General features: G+C 49.9%; 1 protein-coding gene across 2 annotated transcripts in view; it reads left to right on the top strand.

Annotated features, from left to right (window-relative positions):
• Window positions 1–23083, top strand: part of SYTL1 (synaptotagmin like 1) — a 492061-nt gene that overhangs the window by 97967 nt on the left and 371011 nt on the right. For both annotated transcript variants that reach the window (XM_075335915.1, XM_075335916.1), the window contains exon 2: window positions 14251–14449. In XM_075335915.1, coding sequence (XP_075192030.1) covers window positions 14331–14449 — 119 coding nt within the window. In that variant the 5' untranslated portion in view covers window positions 14251–14330. The remainder of the gene's footprint in view (window positions 1–14250; window positions 14450–23083) is intronic.

The following is a 23083-nucleotide window of genomic DNA, read 5'->3' as shown; positions in this document are numbered from 1 at the left end:
GTCTCCTCCTGTCCCCATCCCTCCATGTGTCTCTGTGGCGTAGGGAAGCCGTGCGATGCCGCAGCTGCGTCTCCTCCGGTCCTCGTCTATCCTCTGTGTCTCTGTGGCGCGGGGAAGACCTGCGATGCTACAGCTGCGTCTCCTCCGGTCCCCGTCCCTCTGTGTCTCTGTGGCATAGTTGGGTCACTGCCCTACGCTTTGGAGCCTCCTGTGGGTCGGCGCTTAGGGCGCTTTCACACTTGCGTTCAGCGCAATCCGCCGCTATGGAGAATAGCGCAGTCCATTAATGCACTGTGCTATTCTCCATAGATTTGTATTGACGATGCACCGTAACGCAAGTGTCTGCGTTCCATCCGCTGGACGACGCTGAGTCGTTATTTTGACACAGCGTCAGGCCGAGGGAATGCTGCATGTAGTGTTTTTTGGGTCGTTAGAATCCGCCAAGGTGTCTAATGATTGTCTATGGGGGTGGATTCCGCCGCAATCCACTAAGCGGATTCCACGTTCTACTGCACTTGCTCAGCATGTCCAGCAGAATGATCTAAATCATTTAAAATCACTTCTGGTCTCTCTCCCCCCTCTCTCGAGCTGTCACACTGCTCTGGCGGCTTCTCCTGCTTTTGAAAATGCCGGCCGCTCATAATGCCATCTAGTATTCACTACTTACCCCACTCACCGGTGCCTATGATTGGTTGCAGTCAGACCCGCCCCCAAGCTGAGTGACAGCTGTCTCACTGCAACCAATCACAGCCGCCGGTGGGCGAGTCTATATCGTGCAGGACAATAAATAAATAAATAATTGAAAAAAATGGCGTGCGGTCCCCCCTAATTTTGATACCAGCCAAGATAAAGCCACACGACTGAAGGCTGGTATTCTCAGGATGGGGAGCCCCACGTTATGGGGAGCCCCCCAGCCTAAAAATATCAGCCAGCAGCCGACCCGGAATTGCCGCATCCATTAGATGCGACAGTCCTTGGACTCTACCCGGCTCATCCCGAATTGCCCTGGTGCGGTGGCAATCGGGGTAATAAGGACTTAATGGCAGCCCATAGCTGCCACTAAGTCCTAGGTTAATCATGACAGGCGTCTATGAGACACATTCCATGATTAACCTGTAAGTGAAAGTAAATAAACACATACACCCAAAAAAATACTTTATTTGGAATAAAAGACAAAAAAACACCCTCTTTCCACCCCTCCAGGTCCGGCGTAATCCACGAGGTCCCGTGACGCATCCAGCTCTGCTACTTTGGAAGCTGACAGGAGTGGCAGTAGAACACCGCCGCTCCTGTGAGTTCCACGCAGAAACTGAAGGGAGTCGCGCTGTCAGCAGGGATGTCACTGAGGTAATGCCTGCGTGTGTGCGGTGATGATGAGTGCAGTAGTGCCGGTGTGTGTGTGGTGATGATGGGTGCAGTAGTGTCTGGGTGTGTGCGGTGATGATGGGTGCGGTAGTGCCGTGGTGTGTGCTGTGATGATGGGTGCGGAAGTGCCGGGGTGTGTGCGGTGATGATGGGTGCGGTACTGCTGGGGTGTGTGCGGTGATGATGGGGGCGGTAGTGCCGGTGTGTGCGGGGATGATGGGGCGGTAGTGCCTGGGTGTGTTCGGGGATGATGGGTGTGGTAGTGCCGGGTGTGTGCGGTGATGATGGGTGCGGTAGTGCCGGGGTGTGTACGGTGATGATGGGGGCGGTAGTGCCGGGGTGTTTACGGTGATGATGGGGGCGGTAGTGCCGGTGTGTGTGCGGGGATGATGGGTGCGGTAGTGCCGGAGTGTGTACGGTGATGATGGGTGCAGTAGTGCCGGTGTGTGTGTGCGGGGATAATGGGTGCGGTAGTGCCGGAGTGTGTACGGTGATGATGGGGGCGATAGTGCTGGTGTGTGCGGGGATGATGGGTGTGGTAGTGCTGGGGTGTGTGCGGTGATGATGGGTGTGGTAGTGCTGGTGTGTGCAGGGATGATGGGTGCGGTAGTGCCGGGGTGTGTACAATGATTATGGGTGCGGTAGTGCTGGTGTGTGCGGGGATGATGGGTGCGGTAGTGCCGGGGTGTGTACGGTGATGATGGGGGCGGTAGTGCCGGGGTGTGTACGGTGATGATGGGGGCGGTAGTGCCGGTGTGTGTGCGGGGATGATGGGTGCGGTAGTGCCGGAGTGTGTACGGTGATGATGGGTATAGTAGTGCCGGTGTGTGTGTGCGGGGATGATGGGTGCGGTAGTGCCGGAGCGTGTACGGTGATGATGAGTGCGGTAGTGCTGGAGTGTGTACGGTGATGATGGGGGCGATAGTGCTGGTGTATGCGGGGATGATGGGTGTGGTAGTGCCGGGGTGTGTGCGGTGATGATGGGTGCGGTAGTGCTGGTGTGTGCGGGGATGATGGGTGCGGTAGTGCCGGGGTGTGTACGGTGATGATGGGTGCGGTAGTGCTGGTGTGTGCGGGGATGATGGGTGCGGTAGTGCCGGGGTGTGTACGGTGATGGTTGGGGGCGGTAGTGCCGGTGTGTGTGCAGGGATGATGGGTGCGGTAGTGCCGGGGTGTGTGTGACGCCCTGGACCCCAGGGGTCACAGGTAATAACACCTACCACATACACACACCCCCCACCCCCTGTGAGGACACACTCATCACCCGGAAGGGAGACCTGATGCCTCCCTCAGGGCCAGTAGGGCACACCAGGTGGGCGGAGTCAGGCGGAAAGACATGCCCACCGAGGAAACTACTGGCCTGAGGCAGGAAATACAGTGAGTTAAGTTGTAGAGTGTGACAGTGACAGGAGGTGAAAAGGAGAGAAACTGTCAGGGACTCGGGTTGGAGCCTGGGACCCTTGAAACGTCAGGCAGGCAGACGGTGGTGGCCATCTGCAGGAGTACCGGTACAGCAACCGGCGGAACCGTAGGGACCGGGCCAGGGTTGGAGCCTGCCGGCCCTGAACCGGGGAGTCAACGGTGTACCGGAGCACCAGAAACCGGGTACTCAGACCCCGTCCTAGCTTAGAAGCCACTGAGTCTAGGCAAATTGACTAATTGCTGGCTGGACCTCATGGGTTCATCCACACCCAAAGTCCCGAAAGAAGGCAAAAGCCCACCGATTCCGGGTGAGTGCCACCGCCAAGGGCCAAATACCCGACGGGCCAGCACCTGCGGGCAACCGAGGGCTCCTCCGGTAGCTCAACGCCGGGGAGCTGGCTACCACTGTCCAGGCAGAGGAGCCGAAAAACCACACAAGAGGTGCAAGGGAAAAGGGGCCACCATCAACCTCACAGGGGACACAAGCAGCCGACTGCGGGACCCGACCATACCCGAACTTTGGTTTACCAGTGACTCTGAGTGTGAATTAATCGTGAGTACACCAGTGCCATCTGGGCACGACACTGCACCACGGCACGGCACCCTGCACCCCGACAACAACACCATCGCCAGCGCCCCCTCACCACCGGGCCCCGGGACATACTGCCCCTACCCATGGAGGGGCTAACATCTAGGCTGCGGCAGCAACACCGATCCCGGATGAACTCGCCTTCACTCCAGCCACAGCGGTGGTGCATCCCGTCACCACGACCCGTAAGTGGCGTCACGACCCGTAGGACGACAGCGCGGGCCGCCCGGCTGCGCACCTCGTACCGCACCACCATCACCCTACTGCCTCCTCCCCTAACAGAGCGACGTAGCCCCCGGTCTGGAGGCGCTCGTGCCACCAACAACCCGAGCCCGGACCTCGAGCGGCTCGGCCCGAGCAAGCGGAAGAAGCGGTCGGGCCCCTCTCAGGGCGGTACATGTGCGGTGATGATGGGTGCGGTAGTGCCGGGGTGTGTGCGGTGATGATGGGGGCGGTAGTGCCGGGGTGTGTGCGGTGATGATGGGTGTGGTAGTGCCGGGGTGTGTGCGATGATGATGGGTGCGGCAGTGCCGGGGTGTGTGCGGTGATGATGGGTGCGGTAGTGCTGGTGTGTGTGCGGTGATGATGGGGGCAGTAGTGCCGGGGTGTGTGCGGGGATGATGGGTGCGGTAGTGCCGGAGTGTGTACGGTGATAATGGGGGCGGTAGTGCTGGAGTGTGGGCGTGATGATAGGTGCAGTAGTGCCGGGGTGTGTGCGGTGATGATGGGGGCGGTAGTGCCTGGGTTTGTGCGGTGATGATGGGTGCGGTAGTGCTGGGGTGTGTGCGGTGATGATGGGTGCGGTAGTGCCGGGGTGTGTGTGATGATGATGGGGGGCAGTAGTGCCGGGGTGTGTGTGATGATGATGATGGGGGCGAAAGCGCCCTTACTGTGCTCAGTTGCGTCGGGTGTAGGGAGCTTCCATGGCGGTGTCCCTTGTACCTTTCCGCCAGCTGTGTCATGGCGTTGTCAGGGTTTCGGCGAGTGGGCATGTCCTAATTGAGCGGTCGTCGCTGCTGATTGGGTGTGGGTAGAGTAAGGTGTGGGTGTGTGGGGGGTGTGATGCAGGGCCACTGCTGATTGGGTGAGGGTGGAGTGAGGGGTGGGTGTGTGTGGGGTGTTCGGCCTGTTGAAACTGTGTGGGCGTGGTTTAGGCGGTTTCAGCGTATGACGTCATTTCTTGGACAGACAGACAGAGAGACAGAATAGGGCAATTATATATGTAGATGTTAGTATTTTTTTTAAATCTCCTTTGGCTTTCAATACTGCCTGAATGCTCTCTATCAGATTCAAGCATGTCTCAACCGAAATCTGATCCCAGGTATCTTTTATATATGTTCCCAATGCTGGGGCATACTGGTCAACTCACTTCAGTATGCATAAAGCTTTTTCTTCAACTTTACCCACAAGTGTTCAATTAGATTGAGGTCTGGGGACTGTAGGGACTAATCTAGCACCTCTACTTCATTGTCATTGAACCATTTATTTGCCAATTTCAACATATGCTTTGGGTTGTTGTTCTGAGGGAACACTATGTCATCCTTTTCATACTCATAGTACCCAAGTGTACGAAGTAACTTGTCTTGTCGGATACTCACATATAGCTTTGCACTGAGACCACCGTCAATCCTGGTCTAGTATCCATGCCTTTGGCTGTGAACCAAACTTGCCAGTTCCTTCAATTTCTCAATCCTTTAGCCCCTTTTTCCTTTGTTTCTTCCAAACCCATTTGCACCCATTAGAGCCTAGTGTGATGCCCCTGGGCTTCAGGCGTCACAGGGTATTACATCACGTTTCAGGGTCAATATCTATCCCGGGTCAGGAGGGGGTTAACATGCCGGTGCTTTCACAAAACACACACAAACAACAGCAAGGTGCTTACTCACAGGGGGTTGGACTAGGGCAGACAGGGGAGTTAGCCATCACGAAGCATGGGACTTTCCCAGTCGCTAGAACAACCACTGGGGGCGGGCACCACATGGGGTAAAAGTAGGCGCAATCCTCACACTTTACACCGTGTGCAGACTTATTAGGCAAGTTATATTTTAGCTGATTTTTTTTATTGTTGATCAACAACTATGTTCTCAATCAACCCAAAAGACTCATAAATATCAAAGCTTAATATTTTTGGAAGTTGGAGTGGTTTTTTTTTTAGATTTGGCTATCTTAGGATAATATCTGTTTGTGCAGGTAACTATTACTGTGCAGACTTATTAGGCAACCTGATAAAAACCAAATATATTCCCATCTCACTTGTTTATTTTCACAAGGTAAACCTATATTACTGCACAAAATTTAGAAATAAACATTTCTGACATGCAAAAACAAAACCCCAAAAAATTAGTGACCAATATAGCCACCTTTCTTAATGATGACACTCAACAGCCTACCATTCATAGATTCTGTTAGTTGCTTGATCTGTTTACGATCAACATTGCGTGCAGCAGCCACCACAGCCTCCCTTGACACTGTTTTGAGAGGTGTACTGTTTTCCCTCCCTGTAGATCTTACATTTTATGAAGGATCACAGGTTCTCTATGGGTTTCAGATCAGGTGAACAAGGGGGCCATGTCATTATTTTTTCATCTTTTAGACCTTTACTGGCCAGCCACGCTGTGGAGTAGTTGGATGCATGTAATGGACCATTGTTCTGCATGAAAATCATGTTTTTATTGAACGATACTGACTTCTACCTGTACCACTGCTTGAAGAAGTTGTCTTCCAGAAACTGGCAGTAGGTCTGAGAGTTGAGCTTCACTCCATCCTCAACCCGAAAAGGTCCCACAAGTTCATCTTTGCTTATACCAGCCCATACCAGTACCCCACCTCCACCTTGCTGGCATCTGAGTCAAAGTGGAGCTCTCAGCCCTTTACTGATCAGCCTCTGGCCCATCCATCTGGCTCATCACAATTCACTCTCATTTCATCAGTCCATAAAACCTTTGAAAAAACATTCTTAAGATATTTCTTGGCCCAGTCTTGACGTTTGATCTTATGTTTCTTGTTCAAAGGTGGTCGTTTTTCAGCCTTCCTTACCGCCTTCCTTACCTTGGCCATGTCCCTGAGTATGGCACATCTTGTGCTTTTTGATACTCCAGTAACGTTGCAGCTCTGAAATATGACCAAACTGGTGGCATATGGCATCTTGGCAGCTTCACGCTTGATTTTCCTCAATTCATGGGCTGTTATTTTGCGCCTTTTTTGCCCAACACGCTGCGACCCTCTTGGTTATTTGCCATGAAACGCTTGATTGTTCGGTGATCATGCTTCAAAAGTTTGACAATTTCAAGACTGCTGCATTCCTCTGCAAGACATCTCACAATTTTGGACTTTTCAGAGCCCGTCAAATCTCTTTTCTGACCCATTTTGCCAAAGGAAAGGAAGTTGCCTAATAAGTATGCACCCCTTATATCGGGTGTTGATGTCATTACACCACACCCCTCCTGATTACAGAGATGCACATCACCTTATTTACTTAATTGGTAGTTGGCTCTCAAGCCTATAAAGCTTGGAGTAGGACAACATGTATAAAAAGTATCATGTGATCAAAATACTCATTTGTTTAATGTCTGCACGCAGTGTAGACAGAACCTTCCTGGGCACAACTTGGGATAACATCTAGCACTGACAACTGGAGTTAGTGTTTCTCTCTCTTCGTGGGCCTGTGGCTTGGAGCAGGAGTCTCGGCCCGGGTTACGGATAGCAACCGAGGGACACTTATCTAAAAGACTTTCACGGGCACCAGCGGTGACCGCCGACTATCCGGGTTCTGCTGGAGCCCACAGTGGCAGAGATTGGTACTCTGGGGCAGCGCCTGAACTACCTGTGAGTAAAAAAACATGTTCCAGCCAAGGTCCGTGCTGTTGTGTTGTTGTCCAGAACTGAACGTCCCCACATATGTGCACCAATTTGAATGCGTTATTGCGATCATTGAACACCGCCATATATGCACGCACCTTGGCTGGAACATGCATGCATTATCGCAGTAAAAAAAGTAAAATTGTTTTCTGGAAACAGGAGATTGAATTTTATATTCCAGAATTTATTGTGCGCACATCCATTTGGAATTTTACCTTTCCTGTGAACTTGGTTATGTGTACCTATAAAATAAGTTCCAAGTTAGAATATATAACATGCATTTATATGTTTTTCTTTGTTCTATCCCTATAGCATCTTTTCAGCTACTCTTTGTTCCTTTGTAAACCATGTATACATTGATGTGACTTTTTGTTCAGAATTCTAATTTATTATCACACATGAGCTGTTCTCCTCCCCCTTCCTTTCTGAGCCAATGTCTTATCAGAGTCATGTTTTTAAACTGCCTTGATCTTGACTTTTGAGTGGATGGACGGACTTCATTTTGTATTCTTCCAACTGTCATGGCACTCAGAAGATGCAGTTTGGAAATTTTCTTGGCCAAGAGACCTCTATCGATGAGCTGGATGATACTGTATCTCTTTTCTTAAGAAATCTTCTTCATGGTTGCTCCTTGATTTGAACCAGTGACAGTATGAGCCTTCACATAGCCTCCTATATACAACATGAACTTCGACACATGCCCCTATACACAGCCTGAGCCCTCAGGAAGGTTTCAGACGTCTGTTTCAGGTACATGTAACATCCCTTTTTAATACGGATGCCACACGTACCCATATTATTATATGCTGTTACTCACACGTCCGTGTTTTCACTCGGACCGTGTGACCCATCATGGCCCCGCACGCACACATGCAGATATGTCAGTTTTTCTCCGGTAGCAAGGGTGTCACATGGATTGCACACTAATGTGATCCGTGTGACATCATGTGACACGTACCGGAGAAAACATTGGTCTTTTTAATAAAAAGGTTTTCTATATTTACCTGTATCCAGCGATGCTGTCTCCCACTCCACTGAAGAGCTGGAAGCAGGAGCAGTGCTGGGGACTTCAGTGCCGGGGACTTCATTGCTGGGTGAGTATACAGCAGAGTTTGTGTGTGTGTGTCCAGTGCATGTATGTGCGCTATGTGTGTGTATGTCAAGAGTGGGGAACCTTTTTACCGCCGGGTGCCATTTGGAATTTTCTACGAACCTTCGGGAGCCGCACCAAATTATCTACTTGAAAGCTACCCTGCTTTATTTGGTCAAACAATTAAATAACTCACCCCTACTGTGGTGGCTGGAGCTGCTTCTCTTTGGTGCGGCTGTGATGTTTGGCGATATTGATCATGTTGTTTCTCACAACTGCTTTTCCAGATTTGTCTCGGTCTGGAGAGGCTGGGGACATTGACATTACAGGAGACGCTGGGGCGCATAAATTACAGGGGACGCTGGGGTTACACACATCACAGGAGACGCTAAGGGGTACACACATCACAGGAAGGGAATATACATTACAGGTGAAGCTGTGGCATATACGTCACTGTGGGGCACAGATAGCACGGGGAGGGGGGCACGGACAGCACTGGTGGCAGCATGGGCATCACTGGGGAAGCATAGAAATCATCCAGTGAGCATGGACTCCAATGGGGGGGCACGGACAACAGTGGCAAGTACACAGCTTCTGGGAGATGGCACACAGCACTGAGGTGTGGCACACAAAACTGGCACAGACAAGACTGGGGACACAGACAACACTGACCATGGCATGGACAGCACTGGTGGCAGCACAGACAGCATTAGGTGGTGCAGACAGCATTAGGGGGGCAGGGACAGGACTGGGAGTCACGGACAGTACTGGAGGAACATAGACATCATCAGGGGGGCATAGACAGCACTAGGTGGGCACGACCAGTACTAGGGGAGCCCGGACAACAGTGGGGGTTACACAGCACTGAGGGAGCACACGGCGCTGGGGGCTGCCACACAGCACTGAAGAGGGGCACACACACTACTAGAGGGTACATAGCACTGGGAGCTGCCACACAGCACTGGGGGATGGCACACACACTACTCGGGATAGACAGCACTGGGGGCGGGCACACAGCACTGGGGGCACACAGCACTGGGGGCTAGCACATAGCACTAGGGGATGGCACAGCACTACTCGGGGGTACACAGCACTGGGGGCTGGCACACAGCACTACTCAGGGATACACAGCACTGGGGGCTGGCACACAGCACTACTCGGAGGTAGACAGCACTGGGAGCTGGCACACAGCACTGGGAGCTGCCAGAAAGCACCACTCAAAGGTACACAGCACTGGGACCTGGCACACAGCACTGGGAGCTGGCACACAGCACTACCAGGAGGTACACAGCACTGGGGGCTGGCACACAGCACTGGGGGCTGGCACACAGCACTGGGCGCTGGCACACAGCAGTACTCTGGGGACACAACACTGGGGGCTGGTGCACAGCACTACTCAGCGGTACACACCACTGAGAGCTGACACACCGCACTGGGAGCTGGCACACAGCACTACTCGGAGGTACACAGCACTGGGACCTGGTACACAGCACTGAGAGCTGGCACACAGCACTACTCTGAGGTACACACCACTGGGGGCTGGCTGGCACACAGCACTGGGGGCTGGCACACAGAACTGGGGGCTGGCACACAGGACTACTCGGGGGTACACAGCACTGGGACCTGGCATACAGCACTGGGAGCTGACACACAGCACTGGGAGCTGGCACACAGCACTACTCGGAGGTACACACCACTGGGGGCTGACAAACACACACTACTAGGGGGTACACAGCACTTGGTTGCGGCCTCACAGCACGGGGGGAGGAGTCACTCACAGGTCCGGAAGGCATGTGCAGCAGGGAGGTCGATAAGCTGCTGCTCCTCTTGTTCTTTTGTGGACGGTAGGGCAACTCACGCTACTTAACCCACCCACAAGGTAAGCCCTGAGCAGCGCAAGGACCTCATGGTATGCGCACGCAGCAGTGTGCGCTGTTGTGAACACATTTGGACTGGGTTCCGGTTTGGGGCTCTCTCTTGTGGCCAGTGCTGTGGACATTCTGGAGCCTGCGCTATCTTCTTTTTCCACCTGAACTCCTTGCAGATAAGTTTTGTCTTTGTACCATTTGCTGGTTTCTTTCCACTTTCTTGTCGTTTTTATTTCTGTGGTATTAAGGCTTGTTTCCTGGTTACTGTTTGTGTGGAGTTCTGGGTGGAGTTGGATTATTCCCTGCTGGGAACCCAGCTCCATATTCTGCAATGTATTTTTGTTTTGTCATGCTTGATATTAATTTCAATCTTTCCTCTATATTAGTGTTTTGCTTGGATTCCAGTAACACCGGAGCACTGATATAGTGGGGGAGAGATCGTGTGGTCTCAGTTTTTTTCATATCAGGTGTGTTGGTTTTTTGTTAGGGTTTTGTGCGGCTGCAGACAGTGCTCTTTTCTGTCCTTTCCTACATAGATAGTTTGGGCCTCATCTTTGCTGAATCTGTTCTCTACCTGTGTAGTCTATTTCATCTTGTCTCACCGGCTTTACATGTTTGGGGGCTACCTATAATCTTTGGGGAACTGCTCCAAGGCAGATTAGCTTTCCTTGTTTTTCTCTCTTTAGGAAAATATAACTCTCCGACTTTGTCGAGGTGATCAGGTCATCGTAGGCACGTCCCACGCCTACTTCTAGTTGTGTTGTCAGTTAGAGGTCTGCAGTCAGCTGAGTTTCCAACCACTCTGGTGATTCTCTGGGTTTCCTTGTTTCTACCCCTTTGATCCTCCTCGATCACTGAATCATAACAACGCGTGTCCTCGCATCATCATTAGGAGTTAAAGGGCCAGCGGCCGGTAAGACCGTGGCTGCTGCCCAAGCACTGCGGTCCCCTGGAATGGGCCCAGGGGCTGCAGGAAAAGTCATCGTGGGCCGCAAAACAGCCCGCGGGCTGGAGGTTTTCCATTCCTAGTGTATGTGCTCTGTGTATCCATGTGTGTCTGCTATGTGTGTATACATATGTGTGTATATATGCACAGTGTATACGTGTGTGTGTGTGTGTGTGTGTGTAGTGAGAATCTGGAAGCTGGAGCATCGCGGGGACAGCATCGGTGACTCATCACAGTTCCCAATGAACTCTGATGAACCCGTGAAGCTGTGGTGCGGTTGTCGCGGGGGTGTCATCTGGATGTCAATGTGCTTGCAGAATACCTTATATACAGTATGAGCCCTCATATAGCCTCCAATATATAGCATGAGCCCCCACAATACCTCTTATACACAGCATGAGCCCCCAAGTAGCCCCATATATACAGTATGAGCCCCCACACATCCCATGCAGATATAAAAGAGACAAAATAACACATACTCACCTTGCTTCCATTTCCCAGGGGACCTACGTCTTGTTGCCGAAGCGTACATGCTGGTGCCAGCTGATGATACTATCATGCCAGCGATTGGTGCTGGAGCTGCGCTGGCGACAGCGTAGTTCCATGTAAGCTCCATGCTTAGAGATCTGTGCCTGGGAAATGGGAGGGAGGTAACTATGTGTTGCCATACAAAACATAATGAGGGTAATCTAATCTATTCGGGGACACCCCCGGAGGCATGGGCTCAGGGTGGTAGCGCAGATTTCTCTCATTGTAATCCGCCTATATTTGTGATGTTAAATATATGCTAGTGCAATGTAGTTATTAATACAAAAGTTTTATTTGTTTAGAAGAAGACATTTTGTCATGCAGCAGAGTAAAGAAGTCAAGTGTCATTATATTTTGCTATTTAAGTCACTATTTTCTTTTCAGGTGGGGTAATGTGCCTCCCAGGGTTATGAGGTACTCGGTCCCGGGCAGTGTACAACTGGGGAATGTCACTTTGTTGGCCGTTGCCCGGTTCCGTGCCCTGTGTGCTTTTGAAAAGGGGAAATTTACAGGGAATTGTTGAATAAAGTTTATATGTGACGCCACTTGTGGTGTTGCGGCTATAATGTTCACTACTAGGGCTGGTATTAGTGGCAGCCTGGATGTTAGGCCCTCCGCAAGCAGGGCCAGGCCGCAGAGGATAGGTGTTGCAAGTGGGTGTTGAAAGAAGGTAGGCCACAATGGGAGTCTGGTGTAAGGCTATGTGCGCACGTTTCGTAATTGCATGCAGTTACGCTGCGATCTGCACCGCAGCGTAACTGCATGCGTCCTGCATCCCCTGCACAATCTATGGAGATTGTGCAGGAGCCGTGCACATGTGGCGTATTAGAGCGCAGCGCTTCGGCTGCTGCCCGAAGCGCGCGTTCTAAGAAGTGACATGTCACTTCTTTTGTGCGCTCTGCATGAAGTCCCTGCTCTGTCTATGGGAGGGGCTGGGAGGGGCTACATGCAGAGCGCATGAAATCGACTTTTGTTTCTGCAGCGATTTGAAGCGCACGTGTGCTGTTCAAATCGCGGCAGAAATTTCTGCAGGGCCAGTACGCAACGTGCGCACATAGTCTAACTGGTGGTCACCCGAGGCTAGCTGGTCTTAACTGCAGGTCCCCTTAGTCCCAGTGCCGGATTAGTGACCTGGTGGCTTCTTTCCCCTGCACCTGTTTTTGGTTGGTGGGTCCCCGTGGCGTAGAGCGGCTGGGCGTCCCCTCCTGGTAGTCTTCTTCAGCAGTCTGTATGACGGAACCGTGAACCCTGTGGGGTTGAAGTCCTGTCCCCGGTTCTCCGTTTGATACTGAGTCCCGAACTTCAAGGTCAGTGAGGTCCTTGATGGTCCCCTCACTGTGCAGATTTTATCAGGTCTGCCTGGAGCTTTTGCCTGACCTAGGATTCTGTACCCCATTGGTGCATAGTTCCGGGAGTACTCCACCGTACTCCACCGGCAACTAACCGCCTGGGCCCTCAGGTCACTGTTCACTCCAGTCAGTCCTTCTGCTCACTTTCACTTCCTCCACCACAACTGTCTCTCTCCACTTTAGTCAAACAGTCCTCTGTCCGCCCCTCCCACTTGGTTGTCTAGTGGACTGGAGTGGCTCCACCTCTAGGCAGCCATCCATTGGTTCAACCCTAGCCTTGTACCATTCTATGTGGGATGATTGGGGAAAACAGGGATTACCTTGAGTGTTTGTGTTACCGGCACTGGTTTTCCGGGTCCCTAGGGGGTAGGCCCTGCATCCCGGTGGGGATGCAGTACCTTGTAACTCCCTGATGGCTTCAGGGGCGCTACAATTACATACACAAAAAATTGAAAAGTGGTGAGCATACCCCAGATCTCAGACCATATACAAGTCCTTTGCTGTTATATATTATACTGAAATTAAAAAATTGAGTTGATGTATCTAGAAGGGTATTACATTTGGATTGAAGTTTATCTTGTCCCTCCACAGAAGTTACATTGCATCATTCACAGGGAAAGCACCATTCAAACTCACAAATTTTTTATAACAATTTTGCATCAAGAAGCAGACCCGATTTTTAAAAGCTGTAGGCAGATAGGGCTCTGTCCGGCTGGTAGAGAAAAGTAGTGTGTTGCCTCTCAACTTCAGTTTAGGAAGCCATATGGGCAATAATGGCATCCAATATTGGAATGTAATCCTTGAAGATATTATTTTTTAAAGTCCACCTATCTCTTGGTACATGAAGCTTTACTGCACCATGAATCTCCATTGTTAAGTTGTTTTTGTCTTATTATCACTTATGTAAAATACACTAATAAAGTATAGTAAGAAAAACATGACCTTAGATCCAAGCCTTGTTTTAAATATTTGGTTCAAAAAATGGTTTTAGTGGTGCCTGAAAATATTTTTCTCTGTAAACTTTCTCTGGCCAGACCAAAATTCTTCACTTCCTTATTCAAGACTTGTGGTATTTGTATTAAACATACATCCTGTAAATGCACCGCCAAGCATCAGCAAGTAGTGTACTCCTTAAGGCGGGTAATATGCTCCTTTACTGTGTTTTATACTCATTGTTTACTGTGTCTCATGCATCTTTCACAATATCTTTATCCTTATCTTATGTGTCTCCCTAGGCGCCAAGTAGGTATACGGCACTCAGCTGTCGTGATTGACTTGTACCCCTTGCTGCTAGTCTGACCAATGTGTGCAAAAAATGGATGACAGTGGGGACCTTCTGGATCTTAGTTTCTTGACAGGAGAGGAGCAAAGAGCAATAACTCAAGTTCTAGAACGAGACACACAGCTAAGAGAGAAGGACCAACAGCGAGTGCTGTAAGTAATTAATAACTGTGTAAAAACAACATTTGTTTTAAATAGAAGTCTGTTATTATCACTGTTTACTTCTATATAAGTATTAGAATGCGTGCACACATATATAATAGGCCGGTACTCATGTCGAGAAAGCCAGTGACCTATGTGAAGTGCAGATTTTTGCAACACAGAGAAGGTAATCCACTGGACCCACATTTATTGGTTCTATGGGACTGTGTTTCAGATTGCTGCATAGTAGAGCTGATGTAGCAGGAGACATCTAGGACACAAGTACAAATCACTGAAGTTAGAAGGAAAAGCCGAGCACAGCTCCCAGCCAGTGATTAATACACTTTTCCACCTGTCACGGTGAACAGACACAGCACTCCTCGGTATGGGTCTGCAACTGGTGGTGCAACTTCAAAAGATCAAGCATATAACAATCAGAAGAGGAAGGAATAGAAGGCACTCACCAGTTCTTTATGCAGATTTTTTTTAATTTTATTCTTCAAGTTAAAAAGGCATATTAGGGAGAGGGGGAGAGAGACACGGACCACACACAGATGACAGCTGTTTCGCACCGGCAGCCGGCGCTTTGACAAGTTTCTATCACAAGAATCAGTGCATGGTACACCAATTGTAATGTCTGGTCAGCCCTGTATATATATTTATCGCATGAACCTAGAACTTCCAGTGCATCCTTAGCAATGGTAAGAAGATACTGTGAGTTGTAGTTATTAGTCATTATAGGATCATACAGGAACCACAGCACTGATGAGAATTAATCAGTAGCACAAATAATAATTTACATCCAGGTACCTTATAGATGAGGTCGTCTCTGATCGGAGGTGTTCTTTTTCTTTTCTTTATCTTGTCCAGAAACCATGATGAATTTTCATGGCCTCAGCTTGTCTCTGCAGACTTCCATCTTCTCCGCATTTCTGCAGCACATGTCGACACAATGCCTGAACAATAAGAGTGTCATTATAATTTCCCTGAATAAAAAATATCATATATTATATTGAATATAAAAATATCTGCTCTACATTGCGCTCCTGAATAAATAATTGCCCCTCACTGTGTTCCCTGCACAAAATATGGCACACACATTTTCCCTCTTAAGGTACATGCCCTTCACACTGCCCTCTCCTTTCCATACTGGGCCCTCTCTTTACACTGTCCTCTACACCGTCTCCACTTACTGCCCAGTCACTATACTATTCCCTCTCATCACACTCCCCCCTCCTTGCATAGTGTCCCCAATGAAGCCCCTTCTACATACTGCCCTCACCCACACTACCCAGTCGTATCTGCATTCATCCCACCCCTACCCTACCCAGTCTTTATTATGCAGCACCTCATATTTTTCTCATCCCATACGGTCTCATAACGACCTCCGAAGTCATCAACCCCTTGCTCTCCAAACTATGTCTACACAAATCCCCCTCCTCATACTGTATCCGCACCCATCCCCCTCCTCATATTGTATCTGCATCCATCCCCCTGACTTCCCATACTGTGTAAGCACCTATCCCCCCTCACTTCTCATACTGTGTCCGCATCCTTCCCCTTCACTTCCATTCTGTATCCAAACCCATCCCCCCTCACTTCCCATACTGTGTTTGCACACCATCCCCCCTCACTCCTCATAATGTGCCCACACTCATCCTCCCTAACTTCCCATATGGTGTCCGCACCCTCATGCTCTCCATACTCTATTCAGTCTCCATACTCTGTCTGCACTTATTACCCCTTTTTCCCCATTCTGGGTTTTCAAATGGCTCCCGTTTGCATGCTTCACATACATACCCCCTCCCCCCCTTCCCCATCAACTAATTACAAACAATCTTCAGTGTCTTCAGGTCCATTGGAGCACTTTCCATCAGCTCTGAGTAATGTCAGCACCGTGATAGCTGACCGGATCACACTGCTGACGTCGCTGGGTCACGGCTTCAATTGTACTATATTCAATTGTCTGATAGACGCTAGTACAATTGATCCCTGGGAGCTTGCGCTGCAGCTTCTCTGAGCCGCTGTCAACTGGACAGCGGCTCAGAGAACGTTCGATTCTCATACAGCTGCAGAGTAGAGACCACGGACCCCGGCATCAGGTGGCCCAACAGCACCCCCTTGCCTGCTGCGCCCACCTGCCCTCCTCTACATACAGCTCTGGTCCCCGCCCCCTGCCCCTGGGGCCCGGTGAGAAGAAGAAAGAGAGAGGAGGGGTCAGTGCTACCAGCGTGTCCAGGCCTCCCTATGTGCTTCTGCTAACTGGGCCCCATTCAGGAGTCATTGTTGTCATGCCCTGATGTCGGCCCTGTCAGGCACTATAGACATACACCCTATTACCAAGTGTACTGTATCACACTGTTGTCCATATTTATATTACAGGATGAATAACAAAAAAATAACTTAGAAAGTTCTAATAAAAGATTTAAACAATTATTTGTCTGGAAACAAAACAGACAGGTCAGGAGACCAGGTAGCGACTTTGTAGACATGATGTCTATGGGCAAGCAACTACAATGTTTACCTGATTGTAGGAAACTACTTCTCGTAAGAAGTGATGGTCAGACTCGCAGATAACCAGGACTAACCGGATTAAAAAAAAAAAACAGTTCCAGACCGGGATTGGCCCTGCTTATCTGACTGAACACCAGTCCCAATATAAGTCTATGGAGACCAGAATCTGGCAATTAAAAATGGTGATAGAAGGGATAGGGGAATAGTAGCAGCTGGGCTGTACTTACCAAAGCTCCGGCTTTGGCTGTATCTGCTTCCAGGTCACTCATTTATTTCCAAAGCTGCTCATTTACCTTCATTGCATATGCACATGGGGTGTGTGTGCAAACTTTTGTGATTGTAAATGCGATGGTGCGGATTCCTTTAGTGGACATACACACATACACATACATACACACATATGTACATACATATGTGACGCCCTGGCAAAGCCAGGTTGTCACAGAAAGAGTTAATCCTCCTTGGTAATCTGATCTCACACCGGTGCAGCAGGACAAGCCACATCCCCCAGGGTAAGAGAAAAGCAGAGCAGAGGGGAGGGGCTGGAGCAGAGTGTTTGGAGAGACAGACAGAAGAGGAGTCTGGAGTTGTAGCTCCCAGGCTGATAGTGAAGCGTGCTCCGAAAGGGCCGGGACAGGCTGCAGTGAGGAAGGGGCCAGAGGTAGCCGGAGCAGGGTAGTGGCCCGACGGTACCTAGGGTGACCCGGATCACTGCAGGGGAGTGGATTCCCCGTTCCCGGCTGAGGAGAAAGAGGAAGAGAGTGGAGAGAAAGGCATCTGGCTGCAGGGAAAGAACAGGAGCTGCTGCACCGTGTGTGGGACACTAACACCCCCGTACTGAAGGCTGCGGACACCGGCAATTCCTAGTTTACCAGTGACTCTGTGTGAAATACTTGTGAGTACGCCCGTGCCCCCAGGCACCGCACCGCAGCACTGCGCCCTGCTTATCCCCGAACGGGCCCCGGGACCAACTGCCCCTACCCACGGAGGGGTTAACATCCAAAGCTGCATCCCAACACCGTTCCCGGGAGTCCCGCACCTTCATCGCAGCGGTGGTGTCCACAATCACCACAACCGTGGGTGGCGTCACGGACAATCTCCCTCACCAAATCCCCTTTTACTGTAGAGCCTGGGATCACAGACCGGGTCACGCTACCGTGATACCCACAGGAGTGACCCCGTGGCCCGGATCTGAGTACCCCCTGGTCCCCGGGCGACACACATACACTTAGCTTTACATATTAGATTTAATTGGAGGAACACAGGCACCTTTTTGGAATTATTATTAGTTTGATATCTCACAGCAACTTTGGACCTTAATTCAAATTTTATGTATTACCCTATGATTGAATTATTGACTGTAAAACCTATCTGGGTTATAGACGATAATTAAATATATAAGGGTCGGTTTCCATTATCTCCCACACCTTTTGAGCAACTAATGCAGATGTTTTTATAAAAAGAAAATCTGTTGAATAAAGAATATTGTTAGGCCTTAAGGGTGCTTTACACGCCGCGACATCGCTAGCGTTTGCTAGTGATGTCGCGACCAATAGCACCCGCCCCCGTCGGTTGCATGATATGTGGTGATCGGTGCCGTAGCGAACATTATCGCTATGGCAGCGTCACACGCACATACCTTGTCAGCGACGTCGCTGTGACCGCCGAACAAACCCTCCTTCAAGGGGAGGTGCGTTCGGCGTCATAGCGACGTCACTGCAGCGTTACTGTGCGGCCGGCCAATAGAAGCGGAGATGAGTGGGACGTAAACATCCCGCCCACCTCCTTCTTTCCACATTGCCGGTGGAGGCAGGTCAGGAGATGTTCGTCGCTTCTGCGGTGTCACACATAGCGATGTGTGCTGCCACAGGATCGACAAACAACATCGTACCTGTCGCAGCAGCGATATTAAGGAAATGAGCGACGTGTCAACAAGCAACGATTTTTCACGTTTTTGTGCTCGTTGATCGTCGCTCATTGGTGTTACACGCTGCGATGTCGGTAACGGCGCCGGATGTGCGTCACTACCGACGTGACCCCAGCGATATATCGTTACCGATATCGCAGCGTGTAAAGCACCCTTTAGGCTATGTGCGCACAAGGCGGATTTTACCGCGGATTTCCAGCGGATTTGCTGCATGTTTCGCTGCAGAAAATGTTCATAACCTTTCTGCAGTGATTCACCAGCAAAACCTATGGGAAAACAAAAATGCTGTGCGCACTAGGCGGATTTTGACAGCTACAGGTTTTGCTGTGGGATTCCCGCAGCAAAAAAAATTGCATGTCACTTCTTTTCCGCAGGTAGCTTCGGCATTTCACTAATGTAATCGGGAAATCCTGCAGGGAACAACCTGCGGAAAAACCGCACCAAATCCGCAACAAAATGCAACAAAACGCATGCGGGTTTCGGTGCGTATTTTTTGCTCTTTATTTCCGCAGGTGCGGAAATCTTTCAGAGCCTGCGGAATTTTCTTAAGAAAATTCCATTTTCTAGTGCGCACAGGGCCTTAAATTGTTTTTCTGTGGTGTTGTGTTATGTGGATAACTTAGTTATGGCCACATATAGAATTTTGAAAGGTTACCCTATTTCTAATAACCCCTTTAAATTGTTTAATTGGGTTATTTATATCTCATTCTGATGAAAGAAGAACACCACAATCCATCTGCTTAGCTATTTTGTCCTTGGAAGAAGATAATGCTCACTGGATGGAAGTGGCAGTAAAAAATGAACAGTGCTGCTGGTGTCATCTGCACACACAGCAGGCAGAACTAATCTGACAAGCAGTACCTAGAGAATCCCATAATACCATACCTCCCAACTTTTAAAGAAGGAAAAGAGGGACAAAGTTTGCGGCGCACAGTGCGCCGCGGCAAATTTTTAGGCCACGCCCCCTAACCACACCCATTTCACAGTCACGCCCATATCCACTCCCCATCCACACCCATTCAGCATGGACACGCAGGCAGCCGGCGGGCCTCCAGCATGGACATGCAGGCAGCCGGCGGGCCTCCAGCATGGACACGCAGGCAGCCTGCGGGGCGCTGCGCTCGCTAACGCTCGGGTCCGGCGCTGCTGCTGCGGCTGCTCGGTGGCTCGAGCGGTGGGCCGGATCCGGGGACTCGAGCGGCGCTACTCGCCCGTGAGTGATAGGGGTGGGCCGGATCCGGGGACTCAAGCGGCGCTACTCGCCCGTGAGTGATAGGGGGGATTTAGTCCGTGACGCCACCCACGGGTCGTGGTGAAAGTGGGCACCACCGCTGCTGATGATGGGGATCCCGGGAGTGATGGTAGGGAGCAGCTGGGATGTTGTTTTCCCCCTCCGTGGGTAGGGGTTGGAGGTCCCGGGGTCCGGTGAGGTGACGGGGAGGCAGGGTTGGCAAGGTGCAGGGTCGCCTGGACTGCGCAGTGCGGTGCCGGATGGCACGGTTGTACTCACTCAGCCACAAATGTACGCAAAGTCTCTGGTAAACCAAATGGCTGGATGGACGGGTCCCGCAGCCGGCTGCTGTGGCTTCTCCCGGACGGTTGGTGGTGGCTGCCTTTCCCTGCACCTTTTGTGTATGTTCGGCTCCGATGGCTTCCCATCGGTAGCCTGCTCCCCAGCGTATATATGTGCCAGAGGAGCCCTTTTGCCCGCAGGCTCTGGCTGGCCCTTGAAACTCTAGCTGTGGCGGTAGCTGTATTTCCTTCTGCTGGTCGGACGGTTGCCTTCTATTGGGACTTGACTGCTAGGAAACCCCTGGGGTTCCGGTCACTGACGGATTTGACCTTCAACGGCAACTCCAAGCCTGGTCGGGGTCCGCAGGCCCTGCCTGTGTGTGCTGTCTTCACTTCGCTACCCGGTTCGGTACCGGCGGGCCACCGCCTGACCCCGGTCCTACGGTTCCGCGTTGATTTGCCTCTCCTGCAGATGGCCACCACCGTCTGCCAACCTTGCTCTTGGTGCCCGGGCCACACACCCGGACACTGTCAGTTTACTCCTCCACTACTACTTTACTACTTCACTCCTCACTCTTGCACTTCCCTAACTGATCTGCTCTGACTTCCTTTTCCCGCCTCCAGGACTGTGAACTCCTCAGTGGGTGGGGCCAACTGCCTGACTCCACCCCACCTGGTGTGGACATCAGCCCCTGGAGGGAGGCAACAAGGATTTTGTGTCTGGCAGATGTGCCTGTCTCGGGGTAGGGGTGTGTGTTGCAGTACCTGTGACGACCTGGCTAGTCCAGGGCGCCACATATGTCACACACAATAGTTACTATATAACATTTCCCACATGTCTACTTTACACCAGCGCAATTTTCGAAACAAATTTTTTTTTCGTTAGGAAGTTAGAAGGGTTCAAACTTCATCAGCAATTTTTCATTTTTCCAACAAAGTTTACAAAAAATTTTTTAGGTACCACATCACATTTGGAGTGACTTTGAGAGGCCTAGGTGACAGAAATTATCCAAAAATGACCCTATTCTAAAATCTGCACCCCTCACACTGCTCAAAATTACATCAAAGAAGTTTATTAACCCTTTAGGAGTTTCACAGCAACCAAAGCAATGTGTAAGGAAAAAATGATAATTTTACTTTTTTACACAAAAATGTTACTTTAGCCATAAAATTTAGCATTTTTACAAGGGTATCAGGAAAAAATGCGCCATGAAATTAATTGTGCAATTTATTCTGATTACACTGATATCTCATATGTGGTGGAAATCAATTGTTTGGGCGCATGGCAGAGCTTGGAAGGGAAGGAACATTTGAATTTTTGAAAGCAAAATTGTCTGGAATAATTAGCGGATGCGATGTTGCGTTTGGAGACCCCCTGAGGTGCCTAAACAATGGAGCTCCCCCACAAGTGACCCCATTTTGGAAACTAGACCCCTCATGGAATTTATCTAGATGTTTAGTGAGCACTTTGAACCTCTGGGGGCTTGACAAAAGTTAATAACTTTGAGCCATGAAAATAATAAAAAAAAAAAATTACCACGAAATTGTTACTTCAACCAGGTAGCTTTTATTTTCACAAGGGTATCAGGAAAAAATGCACCATAAAATGTATTGTGCATTTTCTCCTGAGTACACAGATACCTCATATGTGGTGGAAATCAAATGTTTGGGCGCACAGCAGGGCTCAGAAGGCAAGGAGCATCATATGACTTTTTAAACGCAAAATTGTCTGGAATAGTTAGCGGATGCCATGTTGCGTTTGGAGACCCCCTGAGGTGCCTAAACAATGGAGTTCCCCCACAAGTGACCCCATTTTGGAAACTAGACCCCTCATGGAATTTATCTAGATGTTTAGTGAACACTTTGGACCCCTGGGTTATTCACAAAAGTTTATAATGTTCAGCCGTGAAAATATATATATTTTTTTTTTTACCACAAAATTGTTACTTCAACCAGGTAGTTTTTTTTTCCACAAGGGTATCAGGAAAAAATGCACCATAAAATGTATTGTGCAATTTCTCCTAAGTACACAGATACCTCATATGTGGTGGAAAGTAATTGTTTGGGTACACGGCAGGGCTCAGAAGAGAAGGAGTGCCATTACACAGCAAAATTCGTTGGAATTATTAGCGGACGCCATGTTGCGTTTGGAGACCTCCTGAGGTTCCTAAACAATGGAGCTCCCCAGCATGTGACCCCATTTTGGAAACTAGACCCCCCATGGCATAAATTTAGATGGGTAATGAGCACTTTGAACCCTCAAGTGCTTCATACATTGAGCCATAAAAACAAAAAACTACTTTTTTTTTGCCACAAAAATGTTATTTTACGCTCAATTTTTAAATTTTTACAGGGCTAACAGGATAAAGTGGACCTTAAAATTTGTTGGGCAATTTGTCCTCAGTACACTGATACCTCATATGTAGCAGAAAACCACTGTTTGGGTGCACGGCAGAGCTCCAAAGGGAAGGAGCATCATTTGACTTTTGAAATGGAAAATTAGCTGGAATCGTTAGCCGCACCATGTTGCGTTTGGAGATCCCCCTGATGTGCCGAAACAGTGGAGCTCCCCCACAGGTGATCCCATTTTGGAAACTAGAACCCCACCATACAAAAAAATATTAGTTTGGTGAAATAAAAAATACGAACGTCAGTAAAAAAAAAAAAATGAGCGCCTGCAACTGACACGAAGG

This window comes from Anomaloglossus baeobatrachus, chromosome 2 (assembly GCF_048569485.1).
Source record: "Anomaloglossus baeobatrachus isolate aAnoBae1 chromosome 2, aAnoBae1.hap1, whole genome shotgun sequence".
Taxonomy (NCBI): Eukaryota; Metazoa; Chordata; class Amphibia; order Anura; family Aromobatidae; genus Anomaloglossus; species Anomaloglossus baeobatrachus.
The sequence above is the reverse complement of the archived record's forward strand: the minus strand, read 5'-3'. Positions and strand labels throughout refer to the sequence as shown.